The sequence below is a fragment of the Myotis nattereri genome, assembly GCF_964212035.1.
Source record: "Myotis nattereri genome assembly, chromosome: 14".
In the NCBI taxonomy this organism is placed as follows: Eukaryota; Metazoa; Chordata; class Mammalia; order Chiroptera; family Vespertilionidae; genus Myotis; species Myotis nattereri.
This window is the reverse complement of record NC_138089.1, coordinates 25,163,015-25,185,695: the sequence shown is the minus strand read 5'-3', so window position 1 is coordinate 25,185,695 and position 22,681 is coordinate 25,163,015. Positions and strand designations below refer to the sequence as shown.

Genomic DNA, 22,681 nt, shown 5'->3' with positions numbered 1-22,681 from the left:
AAGTTTCATGTATATACAGTAAAATGCACACATCTTAAGCATGCAGCTCAGTTAATTTTTATCAGTGTACTGACTACCCAGATAGAGGCGGGTATATATCCAGCATTCCAGGAGGCACTTTGTGCCCCCTCCCAGTCAATATCCCCCCAAAGGTGACATTTCTCTGAACTCTATTATCACTATATCATCATATATACCAGCATAAACTAGTTTTGCATCATTTCCTTTGTTCTGGCTTCTTTCAATCAGCATGAGGTCTGTGAGATTCAAGCATGTTGCTGCAGGTAGCAGTAGTTCATTTTTCATTGTTGCACAGTATTCTCTTGAATGAATATTTCATATTAAAAAGCCTTGTCTACTCTTAATGGGCATTTTGGGTTGTTTCTAACATTTGGCTGTAAAGATTTTTCTTCTCTCTATATATTTTGTGGACATAGACACTGATTTCTTCGGGGTATGTATCAATGAGTGTAATTGACAGGTCATAGGATAAACATGGGAATACATTTAGTATCCACCACCATTCATCAAAAATTACCTGCACAAGTCAGAAATTTACATTGTTTCTTTCTTTACCTTCTTGAACTCATAATTCCCTTCTACTTCCTTCACAGAACTTTTTCTTACTATATTTTCATGCTTGAAAAACTTTTATTGATTACTCTATCATATTTTTTTTTTTACCCAAAATATGTGAGTGGAAATGGATGTTTAAAAAATTTCCTTTGACCACAAAACTCTAAGTTATCCTTCTTTTGGGTTGATTTATCATACAACTCATTAAAATAACATCAATGTTTTATAATTTGATAAATAATGACTAAACATAAAAAGTAAGATAGTATGGGAAACACTTCTCACAATGCAGTGAATAGGGAGATTGATGGCAGTGCTTCTCCTATGTTAAGGTGCATAAGGACCACCCGGGGATCCTGCTAACATGCAGATTCTGATGCAGAAGGGCTGGATTGGAGCCTGGAATTCAGCATTGCCAATGCCCTGGGCCCATGGATTGCTTTTGAGTAGCAAGGTCCTTAGATTAAAGAGTTGCTAACACCAGCAGTCTCCATGGTCCACTTTTTGGTGCCCAGACATCTTGACACTTAGGAACACTGCACCCTAGTCAGATTCTGGATGAGGGAGAAGTTGGTCTTCTGCAAGGAGGGAGAAGGCCTGCTGCGAAGAGAGAGGTGGGAAAAGAGGGGTGATGTCATCGAGACTGAGCCACATGCTCAGGCAGAGCAGAAGAGTGGGGATGGAAACAGGATCTCCAGCTGATTCCCTTAGAGCTCTTCCTGCCGCGGCTCCTTGGGGATCTTCGTGTACAAAGGGTAGAGCTGCCCCTTTGAAGACCACTTCTCTCAAGGATGCTAAGACGGTGCCACCACCCTTTCAGACAGGGTGCCCATTAATGCAGGCGGGATTGGACATTTCAGGGACTGGTTTGGATGGTTTTACAGTGTAAATCCAGAAAGTTAGGTTTGGGGCTGGGTGGTAGATGGCCTTGAATCCATGGTATGGAGTTGGATTTAATACTCAGGCGAGGGGGCCATGGGCTGATTTGAGCAGGGCACTGGTGTGAGCAGTGCTGTGGGGACACTGCTCTGTCGAGCAGCTCATGGACGGCTGGGAAAGAGTTCAGGCAGTGACAACACTGTGAGCTTGACAATAAGGTTGGCTGTGGTTACTGGGATACCCAGGCTGTGATTTTTATCTCCACCACCCTCCAGCCCCCACCCTCACCCCTAGCTTTTGAACTTTTGCCCGGTTTGCTCGGTCAGTATTTCCTGAAGTGTGGGCTGCATGCCTCTAGCGCAGTGATGGTGAACCTTTTGAGCTCGGCGTGTCAGCATTTTGAAAAGCCCTAACTTAACTCTGGTGCCGTGTCACATATAGAAATTTTTTGATATTTGCAACCATAGTAAAACAAAGACTTATATTTTTGATATTTTATATATTTAAATGCCATTTAACAAAGAAAAACCAACCAAAAAAATGAGTTCGCGTGTCACCTCTGACACACGTGTCATAGGTTTGCCATCACTGCTCTAGTGGTACCTGAGACGTTAATGCATGGAGCTCAAGATAATTCAGAGTGGAACACCGGCATGGCCTTAAGTAGTACTAAAACCCAGGAGCAAAAGGCATTCCCTCTCAGCCCTTTCTCAGTCCTGAGCAACATCTTTCTTTAACACCACTCATGTTCCCATTTTCCTTTTGTCAGTAGCGAGCAGTTTAGGGCCTTTGATAAGCAGTCATCTCTAGTCTTTACAAAATATTTGTTTTCATTGAATTGATTTTCTATGTAACAGGATGGCAAGTGGTCCTAGTTTCCCCTTACTATAGTGACATAAAACTGTTCCTTTAAAATAACCTCATTTCAGTAAGAAAAGTGAGCCAGTTTACTAGACGATATGGCAGAAATAACAATGCTGGAGGCAATATGCAGGGGTTTGACTTTGGGTTAGACCATGTGGCAAACCCTGGCAAGTGCCAGATCATTGTGCCAATGACCCAAGAGGCTCTGGGTGGTCCCCACCAGCCTAACGTCCTGTCCATTCTTTGCCTTTGCCTGCAGAGATCCGCACGCAGCTGGTGGAGCAGTTCAAATGCTTGGAGCAGCAGTCGGAGTCTAGGCTGCAGCTGCTACAGGACCTCCAGGAGTTTTTCCGCCGGAAAGCTGAGATCGAGCTTGAGTACTCCCGCAGCCTGGAGAAGCTGGCTGAGCGGTTCTCCTCCAAGATCCGCAGCTCCCGGGAGCACCAGTTTAAGTGAGAAGGGGCCAGGGTCCGGGGGTGCGGGGGGATGCGGGGAGGCAGCGCTGGCGTGGGTGGGTGGGCGGTTGGCCACAAAGCTGAACTGGAGGCAAGGACTCATCGGAAGGGGATGGCTGCCTCTGAGGCCCTGGGTCTGCAGGACGCTACACCCCCAAGCCTCAATCTTGCTTGGTGGAAAGTGAAGAGAGAGTAGTTCCTCCACATAAGGATGCTGTAGGGAATAAATGAGCAACCTGAGAAGACTGCTTTCACAGACCGTAAGTGCTCAATAAATGGTTGCTGTCACTCTCATCCACCAGGCACTGTGGGAACTAGCCTCCATTTGGGCCAAGGTGACTTGCCACCTCCCTTCAGGTCATCCTGGCCCTATCCAGTTCTCTTGTACTTCAGGGTCCGCCAGCCCACTTCCAAATTCCTTCAGCACAAGGACCTCAGCATTTCTTCTCCATGGCACTGATGCTCAAAGCATTCCTCTTCATTACTCCCTGGGGGACCCATGCTGCCTTATTACTTTCCTGAGACACATAGACTCTGTGCTAATTTCTCACACCCCACGTGCTCCGTTCCTGGAGGCCTGGTCCTCTCAGGTCTGTAGGGACTCTGAGGCCTCCAGCTACAAAACTCTCCCAGTGCAGGCAGAAGCCACAGCCTCCCCAGGAGGCATTCGCCCATGGGCAGCACCACTTTGCAGCCCCTTTTTCTTTGCCATGCTTCCCAGATGTTTCCCTCCTCGAAGCATCTCCAGCAAATGGCCCTCAGCCCCCGGAGACCAGAGACTTGCTTCAACACACCGGACCTGATCCTTCTTCCTCTGTGTTTAATCTCTTTTCTCCCTTTTGTATATTTTTAAATTGTGGTAAAATACACGTAATATAAAATTTACCATCTTAACCATTTTTAAGTGTACAGCTTAGTGGCATTTCTGTATCATCAGCAACATCCATCTCTAGAACTTTTCTTCTTCCCAAACTGACACTCTACCCATTCAACACTCACTCCCCCTCCCCCCGCCCCCAGTAGAATGGCAACCACCATTCTACTGTCTCTATGGACCTGACTACTCTAGGGACCTCATTTAAATGGAATCACATAGTACTGGTCATTTGTGACTGGCTTATTTCGCTTAGCATAATATCCTCAAGGTGCATCCATGTTGTCGCATGTGACATAATTTCCTTCCTTTTAAAGGCTGAATAGTGTTCTGTTTATGTACAGACCACATTTTGTTTATTCATTCATCTGTCGTTGGATGCTTGGGTTGCTTTTGCCCTTCTTTGTAATTTTGCATTCCACTCTGGGCAGGGAGCACGCGTCCTTTAAACACCTCTAAACGTCTTCCTCAGTCTGGGCCACAGCATTTGAACACTTGCTTTGGTGCCTTTTTCTCTTGACATTTGGGAATAAGAAACGGCTTTATTAAAAAGCAAAAATTCATTACTCCTTTGCAAATATTGTGCTTGTTTTTCTACTCAGTTTCATCTCTTTAAATGTTCACTGCAGAAGGGAGCTTCTATTAATAACTTTCTCCCAGGCACTGTCAAGGTCCTTTCACATACAGAATCTCATTTTTCTGGAGAAATTTTATGGGTTTTTTTTTCAAGTGACAAAAGTAAAATTCTCATTGTATACAATTTAGAAAGTACAGAAAAATAGGAGAAAAAAAATGCACAGTCCTGACGGTCAGAATCAGCCACTGTGCACATTTTGGTGCCTTTTCTCACCTGTCTTTTACTAATAACAACAGCAACAATAATTTATTGAGCGGGTTAACTGAGCATTTCTTTTGTGCCAGGTGGGTATTACTATCTCATCTTACAGATGAAGACAGTGAAATTCTGAGAAAGTAGACAAGCCATTGGGAACGGATTTGAACCGTCACTCTGGTTCTGCCTCCTCGGCCTGAGACAGGAAAGAGCCTGGGTGGAGCCTGGGGGCAGCTGTGGAATCCGAACACTCCCCTAAAACTACAGGCACAAACACGCACTGGGAGACGCACGCTGGGAAGCCCAGGTCTCAGGCTGGGCTGTCACTGGAGCCATCCAGGCCTGTGTGGCCATCTGGAGCAACAGCTCCTGCCCCCTCTCCTTCCTGTTGGTTTGGAGTCAGATCCCTTCCCATTCTCAGTGTGAACAGGGAGGAGAGGGGAAAGGCGGGGTCGCCTGTTCCCTCGCTTCGCCTGTAATGAGCTTGGCCAGCCCCTCCTGGGTTCATTAACCGGAGCCACCAGACGGAACAGGAGCCCCAGCTGGCAGTCGGGCTAAGCAGGCTGCTTGACAGAGTATGAAAGTCTAATTAGGGAGTGGGCCAGGCCAGTGCAGCTGGTGCGGGCCTCTGCATGATGCTGATGTGACTGCAGAGCCCCCAGTGGGTTTTGGAAACAGGAGTCTGTCTGGATCTGCCCTTTGACCCCAGGGCCAACCAGCACTGACCCCTGGCTGCCTCTTCTTTGGAGCCTCACATAGGGTCTTCTTCCTGGCTTTCCAAAGAAGCCCTGTCCTTCTGTCTCACAGATACTTCATTTAAGAGTGTTTCTCTGTCTTCCAGGTGGTCTCTCAGAGCCTTGAGGGCAGGGTCCAGGTCTTGTCATTTTATTCCCACTGCAATCAGCCCAGTGCTGGGCAGAGATGGGGTGTTTGCCAGTGAGTGGGAGAAAGGGAGGGAGGGGATTTACTCAGTCTATAAAGTCCACTCTGGCTGAGAGGTTTGGTTCAGAGAGGGAATTAGTTTGTTCAAGATCTTACAGCAAATTAGTGGCAGAACTGGGATGGGAACCATCTTAGTCTGTTTGGCTGCTATAAGAAAGCACTATCGACTGGGTGGTTTATAAACAGAAATCTATTTCTCACAGTTCTGGGGGTTGGAATTTCAAAATCCAGGTGCTAGCATGCTTGTGTTCTGGTAACAGCCCCCCTGCTTTTTTTTTTTTTTTGGCTGGTACTGCTGATTCTCCTATTCCACAGCGGCAGAGAGCAGAGAGATGAAGTAAGCTCTAGTGACACTTATAAGGGCACTGATCCCATTCATGGGGGCTCCACCCTCATGACTTCATCTAATCCTCATTACCTGCAGAGGCCCCACCTCCTAACACCATCAGATTGGGGGTACGGTTTTAACATGACTTTTGGGGGACACAATAGGAACTCAGGTCTCCTGACTCCAGTGTTCCTCCTTTTGCTGTGAGCCCCAACTGCTCCCTACCCACCTAGACAATAAAAACATTTACAGTTGCCCAGGAGGTGCTGTGTCCAGGGCTAGACTTACCTGGGTGGCATGCAATTCAAAGAAAGGCTCAAATGATGGCTCTGAGGGTTTACCTGGGGCAGGTTGACTATTGAGAGAATAATACCATAACATGTTTCTTTTCTACTGTCACATGTTTCTATTCTATATTCTAATCACATCCTTTTCAGAGAACTCCGCCATCTTTGCTCTCTTATAATCCTGATGATAAGCCAGGGGCATAGAGAAGAGTCAGTGGTTTTATTCAAGCCAACTGAGCACCAGACAAGCCGAGTGGCTTATCTGACAATGGACCCAAGCAAGCTGTTGAGTGGGAAAACCCACAGTTCCCTACTTCTGAGCTCAGGCTCCTCTCTGTAGGAAGCCATGCCAGTCGTGCATTTATTTGAAATGCATGTAATGAGGACCTCTTATTTTCTTGTGTTCTGTGCTGAAGACACAAAGATTAACAAGACACCGTCCCTGCTCTCAGATATTCTGTCTTCTCTCAAGAGACAAAGCATGCCCATGATTGGTATGGTTGGGACAGGCCTCCAACCCCTGTGGCTCTGCGCTTTGAGCCTGCCACCTGCTTGCTCTCCAGGCCTCGGCATTTAGATGTCACTGTCTTTGGAAACTTACCTTGAGTCTGACCTGGTGCTTCCTCTGTGTGCCCATCATATTCTGTACCTGTTGACTTGCTTATTCACCTAATATTTTTTGAGCCCCTGCCATGTGCCACGCCCTGGTTTACAGTGGTGAACAGGATAGACTTGGTTCCTGCCACAGTGGAGTTTAGCATCCAGTGGAGCAGAGAGATGAAGAATCAGACATAAAGAATGAAAAGAAAGACAATGTGTCATCAAATGATGGCTAGGATGGAAGTAAATAATATGCTGTGTTCTGGTTATTAATTCTATGTAACAGCAATACCTCCCAAACTTAACGTATCTCCTGCTTTAGTGGGTCAGAAATTTGGACAGGGCTCAGCGGGGCGATTTTTCTGTCTTCTGTGGCATCAGCTGGCGATACTCAGCTGGAAGCTGGTCTGGGCTGGAAGGTCCAAGATGGCTTTACCCATGTACTTGGTGCTTTGGTGGGGATGGCTAGAAGGCTGGGCTCGGCTGGGTTGCCTCCCTCTCCATATGGTGTCAGGGCCCCTCTAACTAGTGCTTCAGTCAGCTGTTGGGCTTTAGACGTGGTATCCCAGGGCTTGAAGAGAGAGCAAGGGGGAAGCTGCAGTCCTCTTCAAGGCAAGACCTGGAATGGGCATATTATCACCATCAGCCCTGGCTCGGCATCAAGGGGATAGGAAACAAAGCCCACCTCTAGTTGGAGGAATGTCAAAGGATTTGCAACTCTCTTTAGTCCTCCACACTGAGCTAGAATGGCAGTCAGGGAAGACTTCTGGAGGCAGTGGCATTTAAGCAGAGACCTGAGAGATGAGAAGGAATAGCTATGGGACAGTGTGAGGGAGAGAGAGCCCAGGGGCTGGAACAGGTGATAGGAGTGGAGTGGGAAGTCACTGAGGCATCATAAGTAGGAAGTAGCATGATCCAATTTTTACTTTTAAAAGATTGCCCTGGATTGAAGGGGGATAAAGTGGAGCTGAGGAGACCTGTGGGGTCAGAGGGAGTATCGCTCTCCAGGCAGCTGGCTATGGCCGCCTGAGTGGCAGCAGAGCAGATGAAGAGTGGACAGAAGCTGAGAAAGCTCTCAGAGGTAGAATCGGGAGAAAGAGGAATCAAGGATGTCTCCCACTTCTCAGTTCAGCAATGGAAGGATTTGAGGAGAGGGGTGAGGCAAAAGCTGCCCCCCTGTTTTGTAATAGTCCTTTTTCTTCTCTGTCGCCCGTTTGATAACTGGGCTACATGCTTTGATGTGACAGAAAGGGTGGCTGTTGCCCTGGGGTCCCTAGCACCTGGCCCAGGTTTGGCATATGGTTGGCACTCACTAAATGCTTGTTGAATTAATCAATAAAAGTCAAGTGATAATTAGAGTTGCTCTGGGGTGGGGGTGGTGAGAGATGGGAAAGGGCATTTACCTCCTGGCTGCCTCAGGAGCTCGGTGAGTCCATCTGGGCTAAGGGCCACCCTCTCGTGTGCCTGGAGCCTGGCTCAGTGTAAGAGGACGGAATGTGGGTTCCCTGACGGGGCATGGGGAGCACAGAGGCCGGAGCACTAGTTTACAAAGTGTGGTCCTGACCAACAGCAAACCTGCCCTGCCCCCCAGACCTGCTGAATGAGAAACTCTAGGGGTGGGGCCCAGCAGTCCATGTTTTAACAAGTCCTCCCGGGGATTCTGATGACCATTCATATTTAAGAGTCGCTCAAAAGGATGATGTTAGATGGTAAATTTTTTACAGCTCACTGCCAGGCCGTGCTGGCCTTCCTAACCCCTCCTTCCTCAGCATATAATCCGTATTCCACTGCCCTTTCCCGGCCAGGCCTGGCCTGAGCCTGGCTTGTCCTGGAGCTGGGAGCCCTTCCTGAGCAGGAGTGTGTGTGTGTGTGTGGGGGGGGGGTGGATGGGAGGGGAGAGGGACACAGGAGGCCAACATCTGCCTCTTGGGGAAGGTGGATGTTCTCCGTCAAGTTGGATGGTTCTAGGAAGCCAGAGGTTTTCTGGGACTAAGGCTTTTTCTTCCTCCAGAGCAGTGTTTTCTTAAGGCACACTGGTACTTTAAGATGAGAGAGAGAGAGAGAGAGAGAGAGAGAGAGAGAGAGAGAGAGAAGGAACGAGTGAGTGGAGGTGGGAACAACTGCCCACTCTGGACACTAGGATATGGAAGGCTCTGAAAAGTTTGCATTAAAGAAGCCTGTTGACCTCTTTCTGAATGCTACTTGACCACAGAATTCTCCCTCCCCCATAATATTGATTAACATTTCCCCAAACCAGCACTCCTTGTTTGGAAAGATCTGTTCTAGACAAATGCCAGATTCCCTCTGGATACTAGCACTGCATGCAAACAGTGCTCTACAGGAGCGGCGACAGAGCCCCTGCTATTCTGAGTCCTCAGTTTGGATAACCCTCAGCTTCCCAGGGACATACCTGGTGAAAATGGTCTCTCTAGAAGTGTAGGTTGCTGCTGCTACTATTTGGACAGGTGGAAACAAAGAAAGAAGGAGAGAGAGAAAGAGAGAGAGAGAGAGAGAGAGAGAGAGAGAGAGAGAGAGAGAGAGAGGAATTAGAAAGAAAGAAAGAAAGAAAGAAAGAAAGAAAGAAAGAAAGAAAGAAAGAAAGAAAGAAACAATAGGGAATTCTATTCAAGTATGTTTAAAATAAGGGAAGTTGAATTTGGGAAGAGCTGGGAGGTGCTTGGCTAGTTAATGCATAAAGCTTAATATTCTATGCAAAGGAGGTTTGGAGCATCTCTCAGCTTCCAGAGCAGTTGGGAGGGAGGATTCCAGTGAGCAACTAATTTGATTGCTGAGAAAGTGCTTTTGTGTGTTTTTGTGTGTGGGAAGGGGGAAAATAAAGCATTACAGACTTTTTTCAGAGGTTGCCTGTTCCTAAAAAGATGCTATAATTTAGACTTAGCCCTACAGGTGAATTCTAAGCAGAGAAGCACTTTTGTAGCTGGTAAATTGAACCTATAAATGTGCAAAGGATTCAGAATGAAAAGGTTTGCTCAGAACGAGGTGAGGATAATGGGGTAGGCCCTCCAGGTGGGGCTCACTTCTCCATTCTAGCTACTACTATTATGATGACTATCACACAAGTAATGGCTTTCCCTTAATACTTTCCAGAGCTGCTATTCTCTTAGTACGGTGTGCAATACAGGTCTTTCCTGATTTCTTGGAGTCTGTGCTGTGCAGGTGTTTAGTCTTTCAAACACCTCCACGCCCACATTACCGCATGCCTATGACTCTACCAGATGTTTTTCATGCATTGCCTCGTTTAACCTTCACAGTAAATGTTGTGATGTTTGAGGCAGGTCCTATCTCTGTCTTTCTAGTTAAAAACATTGAGTAACTTGTCCAGAGGGACAGCTAGAGCAGATTCAGTAGCATAGCTAAGATTCTAATCTTGGGTCATCTGGCTCCAACATGCAAAACTGCTTCTATCTGCATGACTTTGGGTATGTCCCTTCACCTCTCTGGGCTGGTTTAGTGTTTCCCGAGAGCCACCCATCAGTCCAGACCACGTTGTCCTTGTACTGGCATCAGGGGCTCCCTCCTCTCCTGCTAGTCCGTTCCTGCTCATCCCATCAGAGCCAGTTCAGGGTTCGCCTCCTTTAGGAGCTCCTGCTGTTGATCCCAGACCCAGAGCAATCTGTGTGTCACTCTTACGGGGCTTGAGGCTGATTATGGAGGGATGTTCCAGTTCATAATTCTGATTCTCCAACTTCGGTCTGCCAGCTGCTTGAAGGCAAGGGCTACCCAACAGAGCTACAGAGTGATCTGCGGATGGCTGTTACCTTTGCTGGGCATGGATGTGCCCAGGCAAGGCCAATCTGTGAATCAAGGCTGGTTGCTGCTAGTGCCAGGCCTGGGGCCACATAGTGAGTGGTATGGAGAACTCGAAGGCCAAGTCAGTTCATTCATATGGAAAAACCATTGGAAACAACGGGGCCTCAGGGACTCATCAGGGCCAGGTAACAGCTTTAGCCAGGTTGACAGAGACTCAGGTATGGTACCCACCTGCTGGCAACACTTCTGTCTGGAAGAAAGCTGCCCCTCCAGGTCTCTTCCTGACGACAGACAATTCAGTTCCTCTCTGTATGTCCCTGGTGCCTTTCGAGCTGCTGCCCCAGCACTGGAGCTCTGAAGGGGAGAGTTCAAGTAAGCCCATGTACGGGCCCTTTAAGAGGAATGTCTGGAACTTTCGGAACCTCCATTTCCCCAAGCCATAATCCCTGCTGGTTTTTACAACCAAAAGTAATGGGGGCTTCTCTTCCTGGCACTGGAAACCTGGGCTGGGGGATCTGGTATGGGGCTGGGACCCCTCTCTCCTCAGTGGGAACCTTTACAGTTGAGATATTGAGATATCCTTCCCAATTTTTAAAAAAATATATTTTATTGATTTTTTACAGAGAGGAAGGGTTAGAGATAGAGAGTTAGAAACATCGATCAGCTGCCACTCCCCACTGGGTACGTGCCCGCAACCAAGGTACATGCCCTTGACTGGAATCGAACCTGGGACCCTTGAGTCTTCAGGCCGACGCTCTATCCACTGAGCCAAACCAGTTAGGGCATCCTTCCCAGTTTTTATCTACCACACATGGGTGTGGGACCAGCCCGTTCTGCACCTCGCCACCCCTACCAGTCTCAACGTGGCTTCTTTAAATCCCTAGTTGTAGGACTTCCATTCAGCTCGATTTCAGGTGATTCTGAATGATGGTTGTTCTGTAGTTAAGTTGTAATTTTGGTGTCTCTATCAAAGGTTTTTGAATGAATAACTGAAAAGTCCAAATGACAACAAAATGCTTTTTTTTTTTAAATACATGAAGAAAATAGACTTATTTTGTGTGGCTGCAAAAGGAGAGACGTGAGATCCAAAATAGCATTTTCAGAGACGCTGACTTCAACTCAACCTTGAGAACATTCCAGTAGCCAGAGCTGTTCAGCACACCAAGGGCTGCCTTGGAAGGTGTGAGTTCCTAATCTGTGCAGGTGTATACTCAAAGGCTGGGCCTGGGGCCACTTAGTGAGAGGTATGGAGTGCATTTCTGTAATGTGATGGATGGTCAGACCACATTAATGCTCCTCCAAATGAGGGAGGGATCACTGATAGCACATGAGCCATAAATATTGAATTATCTTTTCAATTCCCTTTCCAACTTTGTGGTTGCCTCAAGGAGAAAGTCTCGGTTTGGTACTAGTGTGTTGCTAATGCTGCTCTAATCTCTCTTTTTACAAAGTGAGGACAGACCTCAGGCATTAGCATCTGCCTAGGACTGGTGATGTGGTTATGTTTTCCTTACACTTACTTTTTCAGTTACCTTTTATTTATGCCAAAGGAAGCTGGTTTTTTAAATGTTATTTTAACTAAGACTAGGGAAAGCCCTTTATAAATAAATTCAGTTAAGTAAAAAATGACAACTAACAGGGAGGTGGTTTGTGGGAATGGCGAAAGTCCTGAAGCCGGCTTGACACCCCTGGGCTCCTCCCAGCTCCTCCTAGAAAGTGGACATCTTTCACTGCAACCCCCTATATCCTCCAACTTCCTCTTTCATTGCTGGGAGGGATTTTAAGGCAGGAGGCTCAGCCTAAAAAGTGGTCATTGCAATGGCTACAGCCCCTTTTGCTCCTTCCTGTTTTCCCTTCTGGTCCTTTCCCAGATGCCACCCCAGGTTTCCTGGGATCCTCAGAGACTGTAGTCAGTGACTTCCAAAGTATTAACCAGGATGTGATTTATTTATGTATGATATGCTTGATACATGTGATGCAAGCATATCATTTAAATTTTATTCTAAAATGAAAAGTAGCCCTAGCCTGTTTTGCTCAGTGGGTAGAGCATCAGCCTGCAGATGAAAGGTCCCAGGTTTGATTCCGGTCAAGGACACATGCCCAGGTTGTGGGCTCTATCCCAGACGGGTCATGCAAGGAGGCAGCCCATCAATGATTCTCTCTCATCATTGATGTTTCTTTCTCTCTCTTCCCTCTCCATTCCTCTCTGAAATCAATAAAAATATATTTTAAAAAAATAAATGAAATGAAAAGTAGATGTTGTAATAAAGGAGATTTTTAACCAGCTGTAATAAGCAAGGGTTTAGTTTTGACTTGATTCCATTAGGCAAATCTATATATATAAAAGGCTAATATGCTAAGTGTCTGTCTAGGTCAGTGGTTGGCAAACTGCGGCTCGGCAAACCATGGCTCACGAGCCACATGCAGCTCTTTGGCCCCTTGAGTGTGGCTCTTCCACAAAATACCGACTTCTGCGCATGGGCCACGAAGTTTCAATCGCACTGTATGTGCGCGCCCGCATGTGGTATTTTGTGGAAGAGCCACACTCAATGGGCCAAAGAGCCGCATGTGGCTTGCGAGCCATGATTTGTCAGCCACGGGTCTAGGTAATGATGTCCCATAGCAATGCCTCGCTTCTTCTCCCTAGCGACTAGCCTCCTTGCAGTTTCTTCAGCCCAGGAACACGACTTGCTTTATAGCCAAGTGTAAACATTTCACACTTTAACCAAATGTCTGTGAAGCATTTTCCTGTGCCTCATCTCATTTGATTCTCACAGAAGTCCTGGAGTAGGTAGATAGGAGACTCTGTTGAATCCTATTTTCTTTTTATTAGCCAGAAAATTGAGATTTAGAAAGTTTAGAAACTTGACCCGACTGAAAAAAAATAAGAAATGGTGGACCTTGAAAATGACTTAAGGTTTTCTCACTGCACAGAATATAGTCAAACACTACTGCAGTTAAATATTTTACCCTTTGTTCTCCCTGCGTGACCTACAATAATAATCTGCTTCGTGTTGATATTTCCTGCTGTGTTGCTGACAGTTACCTGAAAGAGAAGTTGGGGTTCTTCACTGGGCTGGAAAAAGTTTAGCTACATCAGAAAGCAGGTCTAATTAATCAAATTTATTCTATATATATAAAAGGCTAAATTGACTCACGCATGCACGATACATATAAAGCTCTCACTGGCGCCAATTGCACGTGCGTGTTTCAATCTGTCATTGTTGATCATGAATTTGGTTGACACTTCTATTATAGAGAAAGGGTGAATAGTGACATTAAAATATTTCTTCTAATTAATTTCTTTTCAATGTGTATGAATCCATGTACTGGCCACTAGTAAGGTAATAATGACCTTTGATGATTATACACTACCTTACACTTTGCAAAGTGCCTCCCTAGCCTTTAGTTGCTTAAATTCTCCCAAGAATCCTCTTGGGGCTGACGGCTGTCAGGGAAGATGCCATCATACCCACCTTACAGGCAAGGGACCTGAAGGCCAACCAGGGTGAGTGTGGCTTAAAATCCTCATCTCCTGGCCGAGGATCCATGGGTCAGGGCCCTTACTCTGCCTAGTACTGTACATACAAGGTGATGCACACCTTTTGCAGGAGGATAAACGAAGGCAAAAGGGACTTTGGAGGGAAAGAGAAGATGATATTGGCCAGGCATTGCCTGGAGGCAGGGATTTTCATTCTGGTACCAAGAATATATTCAGCAAGTTCAAGGGGAGCTCAGAGATAATACACCAGACCCAGTGTACCACCACTTTGAGGTGTGAGGAACAAATGAGTGAGGGGATAATTCTGCCCCAGGGTGGAGGGGGAGTTACAGGACCATTTGCAGTGGGCCTTGAAGTACATGTAAGAGTTTGTAGGTGAGGAAGGTAGTAATGGGAGGAAGAAAACCAACATTTGTAGAGAACTTACCATGGGCCATACATCTACATTATACACCAGTCAGTGGATTTTCCCAACAACCTAGTGAGGTGCTGGTGGTAATACACTGAGGCCTTGACTTAAGTGTGTCCTGACTAACGAGTTTTTCGAGATATGAGCCATCTCTCGGCCGATTTTTTGCTTTGAGTTGCGAGCTAAAATTCGGGTTACGAGCCAGCTTCAGATACCCCACCGCTAGTTGGCGCAGCGAATGTCACAGTGAACGCCACAACATCAGCCCAGCATCACGTGTCTCACTCGTTCACTTTTGATTTGACATATGAGTAATTTGAGTTACGAGCTCCGTCACGGAACGAATTAAACTCGTAAGTCAAGGCCCCACTGTACTAGTGATGATAATAATAATTATTATTATATCCTGGATTTGATGCTTATAGCATCCCATGAATTACCTCATTTAATCCTTAAAGTGCCACTGTAAGTGCTATCAGCCCATTTTATAGATAAGGAAAGAAGAGGTTTAACTAACTTCCCAAATTCACCCAACTGCTCAGGGACAGAACTGGTATTTGCCCTCCAGCTTTGACTCCATAGCACCCCAGCCTGGTAAGCAGAACCCACTTCCACCAGGTGACCTAATGGATGTTGGCCTTCCCTTTCTGAATTACTCTGTCTCAGGGCTGCCATCAGCCAAAGGCAACTTCAAAGTCAGTAGATTTCAACTGGCATGAAGGGGCTCCCTTGCCCGAAAGCCTCAGGCCTGCTGTCTCCCATGAGGCGGCTTGAAGGCAGAGCCCTACATCAAACTCTCCCCCCTCACCTGGGCGGCTGCTCTTTTCCCACCTGGCTTTCTTGCCCCTATGATCACATCGCTGGCCCACTTGTCACCTTCATTCAGCCTTGGCCTATGAGGCTCTTCGTACTCCAGTACAGCTAGCTGCCTCTGCTTCCACTGTGTCCTGCTTCACCCCTGTTCTGCCCAGATAACCTGTGAACAACCCATGTCTGACTTCACAGCTTCACAGCCAGATTGCCCTCGGACTGCAATATGCTCTTATCTCTCTTTGCCTTTCCACCTGGCAAACTCTTGTATGTACTTTAAGGCCCAGTGCAGATGTTCCAGTGACTCTCCCTCTACCCTGAGGCAAAATTAACTACCCCTTCACTCCTCTGGGATCTAGTTTTTCACAGAACAGAACATAGTAGGCATCTGTTACTCTCCCTTGCAGCCTCTCTCACCACTCCTTTGATAACTATCTAGATTTTCCTCTTGGGAATCATCTTTGAGCAACGGTGAGCCTGTGACCAGCAATACATCATCTTGGTCACAGAGCTTTAATCTAGGGAGATACAATTCCAGGCCTTTTGGTGGAACAACTGGGGAAAAGCTCTCTTCCTGTGGGGATTAATAGCAGTTGGGTATTATTGGTCTGGAGAGGGTCTGCCTAAGAGTGAAGCTAACAGAGAGAGGAAAGCAGAACCAAGAGATGGAGAGAATACGAGGTCCTGATGACATCCTGGGATCCAGCTATGCCTGAGGCCAATCACCTCCTATTTCTTTATTTTTTTAAATTAAAATTTGTGATCCTTTACATTTCTCCTCTTCCCATTACTGTCATTTTTGCTTAAACTAGTCTGACGTATTTCTGTTGCTTCAGCTAGTTTTTCTGACCAATAGCCATAATCCTTGGTTAGTGTTACTTTCATGTACTAGATTGTGAGCCTTTTCAAGGCATATCCAATCATCTTTTTAATCCTCTGTGACTAGCACAGGACCATCACATAGCAGAAACAAAAAATATCAGAAGAGTGAAGGAATGAATTGGATTCTGCCAAGAGCTATGGTAAGATACAAGGAAATAGAAGAGATTGTTTCTGCCTTCAAGGGGCTTACAGAATAGAAGTAATCAAGTGAAAATGAGGTCATTAGTGTGGGCCCTACTGAAACATGACTGCTGTCCTTAAAATAAGGGGAATTGCGGACATACATAAATGTACAGGAAGAATGCTATATGAACATAAAAGTAGAGATCAGGGTGATGTGTCTACAAGCCAAGGAACAGCATAGAAGCCAGGGAGAAGCCATAGAACAGTCCCCTTCACAGTTCTCAGAAGGAACTATCCTGCCAACACTTTGGTCTCAGACTTCTAGCCTCCAGAACTGTGAGACAATACATTTCTGCTATTTAAGCCACCCAGTTGTGACACTTGTTATAACTGCCCTGTGTACACCAGTACCAACCCAGGTGCTCATCATGTCCTTCAAGGACTGGCTCCTACAACCTCTCGGGCCTGTCTCCAGCCCTCACACTCCCCTCTGCCCTCAGACCACACTTACCTCCTCTCAGTTCTAGAAGGTGCCCATCGTGGAGCCTTCACTCTACTGCTGGGAATGCTCTCCCTTATTTGTGTTGTGTTGAAACCTACCCATCCTTCTGGTCCCAGCTCATCCTCTGGGCACTTTTCACCTATTCAGCCAACTGTGTGGCACCAGAGACCCAGTGGGGAACAGGACAGATGTAAGCCAGAGAGGAGTCAAAGACCAGAAACAAAAGAGTGAATAGGACAAAATTCAGGCGTGGTAGTGCTGTAACAACATGAAATGGGGTGGTGTGCTATAGATGGGGCGGGGGGGAGAAGAGGGGAAGAGCCCACTGGGGTCAGGGTAGGCCTTGACTAGAAACATCTCAGGAAGGTCTCAGTGACAAGAAGGACCAGCATGATGAACTGACACCCACCTCCACCTTCCCTAGGTACTCTCAAGGCACCATGCATTTTTCCTTCACACCCCTACCCCTGTTGCCATTTCCTACCTATTTATGTGACTATTTGATTGACACCTGAGGCCCCCACTGGATTACAAGCTCCCTGCATCAGGGAGCATGCTCACTTTGCTTACCACTGTCTGGCACAAAAGATGGCACTCAGTTAATACTTGCAGAATTGATTATTCCTGCTTCAAGATAGGGTAATGAATTCCATTTTCTGCTTGGGGCAGCTTAGGTAGCAAGAGGTTAACAACACCTTTTTGGCTCTGGAACTGTATGAGGGAGTGCTTTTCAGAGGCATCTTTGCTGGCAAATGCCCAAGCAAGCCCAATGTAAAGCCCAAGAATGTTCTGGAAGGGAGCAGGAAGCCAGAGGCAGGGACTTGGTGTCTAGGGGACAGTGTCAGCTGCAGGAACTCGCTTCCCTCCCTGAGAGACTGCGATCCCAGGCCAGTAGATTTGGATCCATCTGCAACATGGGGCTCTGAAGGCCTGGAAATGGGTTCTGTTGGCTAAGCAGAATTTTCCGGCCCCCAGCTGAGAAGCTGGAGAAGCTGGCTCACTGCTAATTTCATTTTCCTAGCTCACCAGCTTGGCAAGGCCTCAGTCCTCTAGCTGCAGTCTCGTGGAGCCTCAGACCCAGCTCTCCTAGCCAAAGAAAGAAAGCTGTGACTCACCAGAAAATTTCATTGCTATTTTCTGGAGATATATATATATATATATATGAAAGTTCTCGCATTGTGCCTTAGCTCAGCAGCTTGCACCTGCTGCATCGATGCTCACATGCTAGACTGGAAAAGTAGAAAGGCTGTTCAAGATGTGCCTCAGAAGAGAGAGTGCAGGTCCAGGTTCATTCTGACGTCCTCCAAAAGTGGGGCTACAGCAGGAAAAGATGGCTCTCAGGTCCAGGGGGATCTCGCTTTCCAAAAGAACAAGTAACCTCCTAAAAAGGGAAGGACAGAACTGAAGGTCCCCAAAGGCCAGTGTTGGGCTCTGCCATCGGTGCTTCTTTCTGTGGTTCCCAAACAATCCATAAGGCCAACAGGATGGTGAGCAATGTGCTGGTCCTGTAGGTGCAAGACCCTGCACCTGCCCCCTTCTGCGCCTTGCTTTCTGGGCTGCAGCCCCACTGGCCTTTATTCGGTTCCTTGAATTCACTGAGTTTCCTGCCCCTCAGTGAGCCTTTGCCCATTCTGTTCCCTCTGTCTGGGACTCGCTCCCCCTGAGTCCCTGCTCCTGAACCTCTTCCCTTGCTCCCTCTTAACTCTTTCTTCAGAGCCCAGCCGAGAGACCCCTTCCTCAGGGACACTTCAGTGACCCCTGAAGTCAGGTCAGGCCCCATGTGTCATGGGCTCTCATGGCGCCGTGCTCTCCTCTCTAGCACTTTCTGCAGCTCAACTTCACACACATTGGCTGAGATCTTTGAGGGTTCTCACCTCCCCCCACTAGACTGTGAGCTCCATGTTGGCTTCCATGTTTGTCTTTCTAGCCCAGGCATAATCCATCTGGATGTTGCATAAGCCCTATAGACTCGTCATGTTCAAATAAAACTCATCGTCTTCCCTCCCGATCCCTCTGCTGACCTGCTTCTCCTCTTCTCAGTAAATGCCACTTCTTCTCTCTCCAGGGCTGAGCCTGGAACACTTGGGAGTGGTCTCCCTCCCAACTGCAACCCTCACCCCATTCAGTCTCCAAGTCCAGTCAGTTTACCACCGAAGAATTTCATGGACCCCCTCATCTTCTCTCTCAGCTCCTGCGAGCCCATCCTTCTCACGGTAGCCAGAATGAGAGTGAAAATTCAATTTTACTCTTTCACTCCCCTGCTCCAAATCCATCTGATGGCTCCCCACCAGCCTCAGAACAAAGCTCAAACTCTCTAATGGGACTTAAAGGCCCTTGGCTGTGTGCCCTCTGCCTAATTCTCCAACCTCATTTTTCAGTCCCGTCCCCAACCCCACTACAGAACACCATGCTGAAGCCCCCCTCAGCTATGTTCAACTCACCAACATGCTCTCTCTAGCCTCTGTCGGGGCCTTTGTTCATTACATTTCTTCACCTTGAAAGTTCTGCCCTGTAAAACCATTCCGGCCTTTAGTTCTCAGTCTAGAATCTGCTTCCTCTAGGAAACCATCCATGTCTACCTCACCACCATCTCCTTTGCTCCACAGCCTCCTTCTCATCACTACATGAATGAGACTGTATTATCGGCTTGTTTCCTTGTGTGTTCCCCTCACTCAAGTGGAAAGCTTGTGGGATCGGGGTCTTGCCTGCTCTGGTGTCTGCTGCATCCACAGCATCCAGTGGTGCCTGGCACATGTACACAGACAGGCAGTGCATGACTGAAAGCTTGAATGAGCCAGGACCTTCGTCTTCCCAGAAGCTGCTCACTTGGACAAGTCCTTGGTTGCTTTCAGGTAGCTTTCTCCTCCTCGCCTCCACTCATTCTGCCTCCCTTGGTAATTCCATCTAAGGCTGTATTGCATCCTGCCCACAGCTTCTCATAGGAAAGTACTGTCTTTTCTGCTCTTTCTCTCATACAATCTCCCTGACCAGGTGGCCTAATTAATGGTCCCTGAGTCATCCTAGAACTTCTGCACCCTTTAAATATCTTTTTCCTCCCTCCACCCCCAAAACTCACCTTCTGGCTGTGACTTCCATAAATTTTGCACATTTAATTCCCTGATGCTATTCAGTTCTCAAATCCCAGGCTGAGATAAGCCCCCAAAGTAATTTAGGTAACAGCTTAATTATCTCATCTCTCCTTTACTCTAATCTGTCCATTTCCATCGCCACCTAGGAAGCAGTGAAAAATGGGATCTGTAAATAGATTTCTGCCCAAACCTATTTCTTTCCTTGAAGTTCTTATCTTGGTTCATGTCAACAGCATCCACCCAATCACCTGAGAACTGAACCTCAAAATCACCATCTCTCCCTCCCTCATACACCCTACTCTCTTTCCAGGATGAATCCAAGATCATCTGCTCTCCTATTGAGAAGTCTCTGAAGTTCAGCCTTCTCTGGCCACCTCCCAGGCCCTTATTATCTCTATTCCCTTGGACTAAGTTCACCTTCTGACTGGTCCTCTTGTTTCCAGCCCCATGCCTATGCCCACACCCATCCACCCATCTACCATCTACTCATTTATTTACCCATCCACCCACCCATATACCTACTCACCCATCCACACATCAATCCACTCACCCATCAACCCAGCCACCCACCTATTCATCCATCCATTCATCCATCCATCCACCCACCCACCCATCCATTATCCTTCGTGGAATTCAATACCTTCCAGCCTCCCATCAAGTCCTTACTCTGTCTCCCCAGCCAATCCTCTCCTACCGCATTTGGAATTCTTGCTCTACTGAGTTGCTTCTCTTTGTATCCATGGTTCCCTCCATCTATAATTCCAGCTTTCTCTGCCTCTCTATTTGGGAAACTCTTACCCATTCTTGAAGACCCAGCATGAATGTGACCTTTTTTTATGGGTCTCTCTTCCACAGCATCTCCTCTGTATCAGGCACATCGTTGGGCACTGGGTGTGGTCACTAAAACAGAAACAATCTTTGCTCTGAAATAATTTACAGGTGAGCAGGGGGTGGAAACTCCTTAAGGCAGACATTCTCATGAGTGTGCATCAGAATCACATGGAAGGCTGGTTAAAACACATATTCTGGGCCCATCCCAGGGTTTCTTATTAAGTGGTCTGGAATGGCTCTGCATTCCAATAAATTCCCAACTGCTGCTGCTGGTCCTGGGATCACACTTTGAGAACCTGGGTCTTGGAGTGTGGTCACAGGCATGCTCTCTGGAGAGGTATCATTTAAACTGAGACCTAGAGGAAGAGAAGGACCAGTCATGACAAAAGCAGGGGCTAACATATTCCAGACGGAGGGAGCAGCGTGAGTGAAGGCCTCAGGTGAAAAGAGCTCTGAAAGCCAGGAGAGCACAGGAGGGCGACACCTTCTCCAACTTCTCACGCAGAACGGACACTCTATCACCTGCCACTGTAACCTTTTTCTTCTGCTTCTACCACTTGACAAGGAGACTTTCCAAGCCAGGTCTATGTCGCATCCCTCCCAAGCCCACCTGAGGCCTGACAAGGAAGTAAAGGCCGAGGGATTTGGGTTGGGTGGTTGAATTTTAGTGTTCTGGCTTTTTCTCTAGGCTATAAGCAAAGGAGAAATATGTTTGTTTCTCCTAAGCAGCATGTCTCCTCCCTTTTTCTTAGGCAGCTTCCAATATATCTATCCTCTAAACCAAATTCCCTGCTCCCAAATTCCTGCTACTTTACAGATTTTTAGCCCACTTTGTAACAGAAAGAAAATGCCTCTATGTCTAGTGGCAGAGGCTCCACCTACCCTCCCCAAGCCCAGGGTTTGGGCGGGGTGAGGGTGCAGGGTGCTGTGAGAGCCCAGAGGCCCTCAGGTTGCACCCTCCAGCACTTGCATTTGGCTTTGAGAGGATGATGTGGTCATAGTAAGAGTCAGCAGACTTCCCCTCCTCAAAAACACTGATAGTGGGAGGCTGAGAGCATAACCATGGCCAGCCCTCATAGGTTTCCCACCCTTAGGGCACGTGTGGAGCAAGGCAGCCTGGGGGACCCTGAGCTGACCACCTTCAGGTGGAGGATGGGACTGCCCCCCCACATTCTGCCTTTCCAACATCTCCTTCCCACCCTGGAAAGCAGAGTAAGGGAAGGGACAGAGTCAGAGGGCAAGATGGTAACATGGGACTATGGGTTTGATTTTGATTCTAATTGCAGTTCCCCTTTTCTTTGTGAAGAAATTATATATATATATATCCTTTGCTAAGGCTAACAGAGGGGTCTCTAAGAGAAATATTCCCCCATTTCTTTTTTTGGAATCATCCCATTTCCCAAGCTCTGGGAAACAGTGGCATATAAATCCATGGTTCTCAGACTTTAGTATGAATTAGCATTCCCTGGAGGGTTTGTTAAAACTCACATCACTGGGCCTGTCCTCAGAGTTTCTGATTCAGCAGGTCTAGAGTAGGGCTCGGGAATCTACATTTCTAACAAGACCCCAGGTGCTTCGGCTGTTGGTGGTCTGAGGACCACACTTTGAGAAACCCTGTTTTAGCACAATGCCCAGCCAGAAGATGCTAAGAATCTGTCCATCATTACAGGACAAAGATTTTCTTCTCTTACATGTACTTTACTCAAAGTAGCTTTCCTTAACCCCTCCTCCCAAATACAGAAGGGTAAGGGAAGTGTTCATATTTTGTTTTTTCAACTGCATAGTTCTAGAACTCAAACAAATACAAGCAGTCCTTGGGTTACATAGGAGATCTGTTCCTACAGCATGATGTAACTCAATTTTCGCCGTAAGTCGGAACTCACCTACATAAGCACCTTCGTCACTCACATGGAGCACATACACAGCAGTAATGAAGTGAAACAGTAAAAGAAAATGTAAAAGATAACAATTCCTGACCTTTACTTGTGGTAAATAAATAATAAAAAACATAAAGCACATATGTACATACGTCGAAATGACGGAACTTTTTTCTTTTTTTAATAAATACTGTAAATGGGAGATGGCGACGTAACCATGAAAGGACGTAAGTCGAGTCCGATGTAAC

At 47.0% G+C, this 22,681-nt stretch overlaps 1 protein-coding gene across 3 annotated transcripts in view; it reads left to right on the top strand.

Annotated features, from left to right (window-relative positions):
• SRGAP3 (SLIT-ROBO Rho GTPase activating protein 3) overlaps window positions 1-22,681 on the top strand; it is a 221,671-nt gene that overhangs the window by 103,505 nt on the left and 95,485 nt on the right. For all 3 annotated transcript variants that reach the window (XM_081106102.1, XM_081106103.1, XM_081106104.1), the window contains exon 2: window positions 2,579-2,771. In XM_081106102.1, coding sequence (XP_080962228.1) covers window positions 2,579-2,771 — 193 coding nt within the window. The remainder of the gene's footprint in view (window positions 1-2,578; window positions 2,772-22,681) is intronic.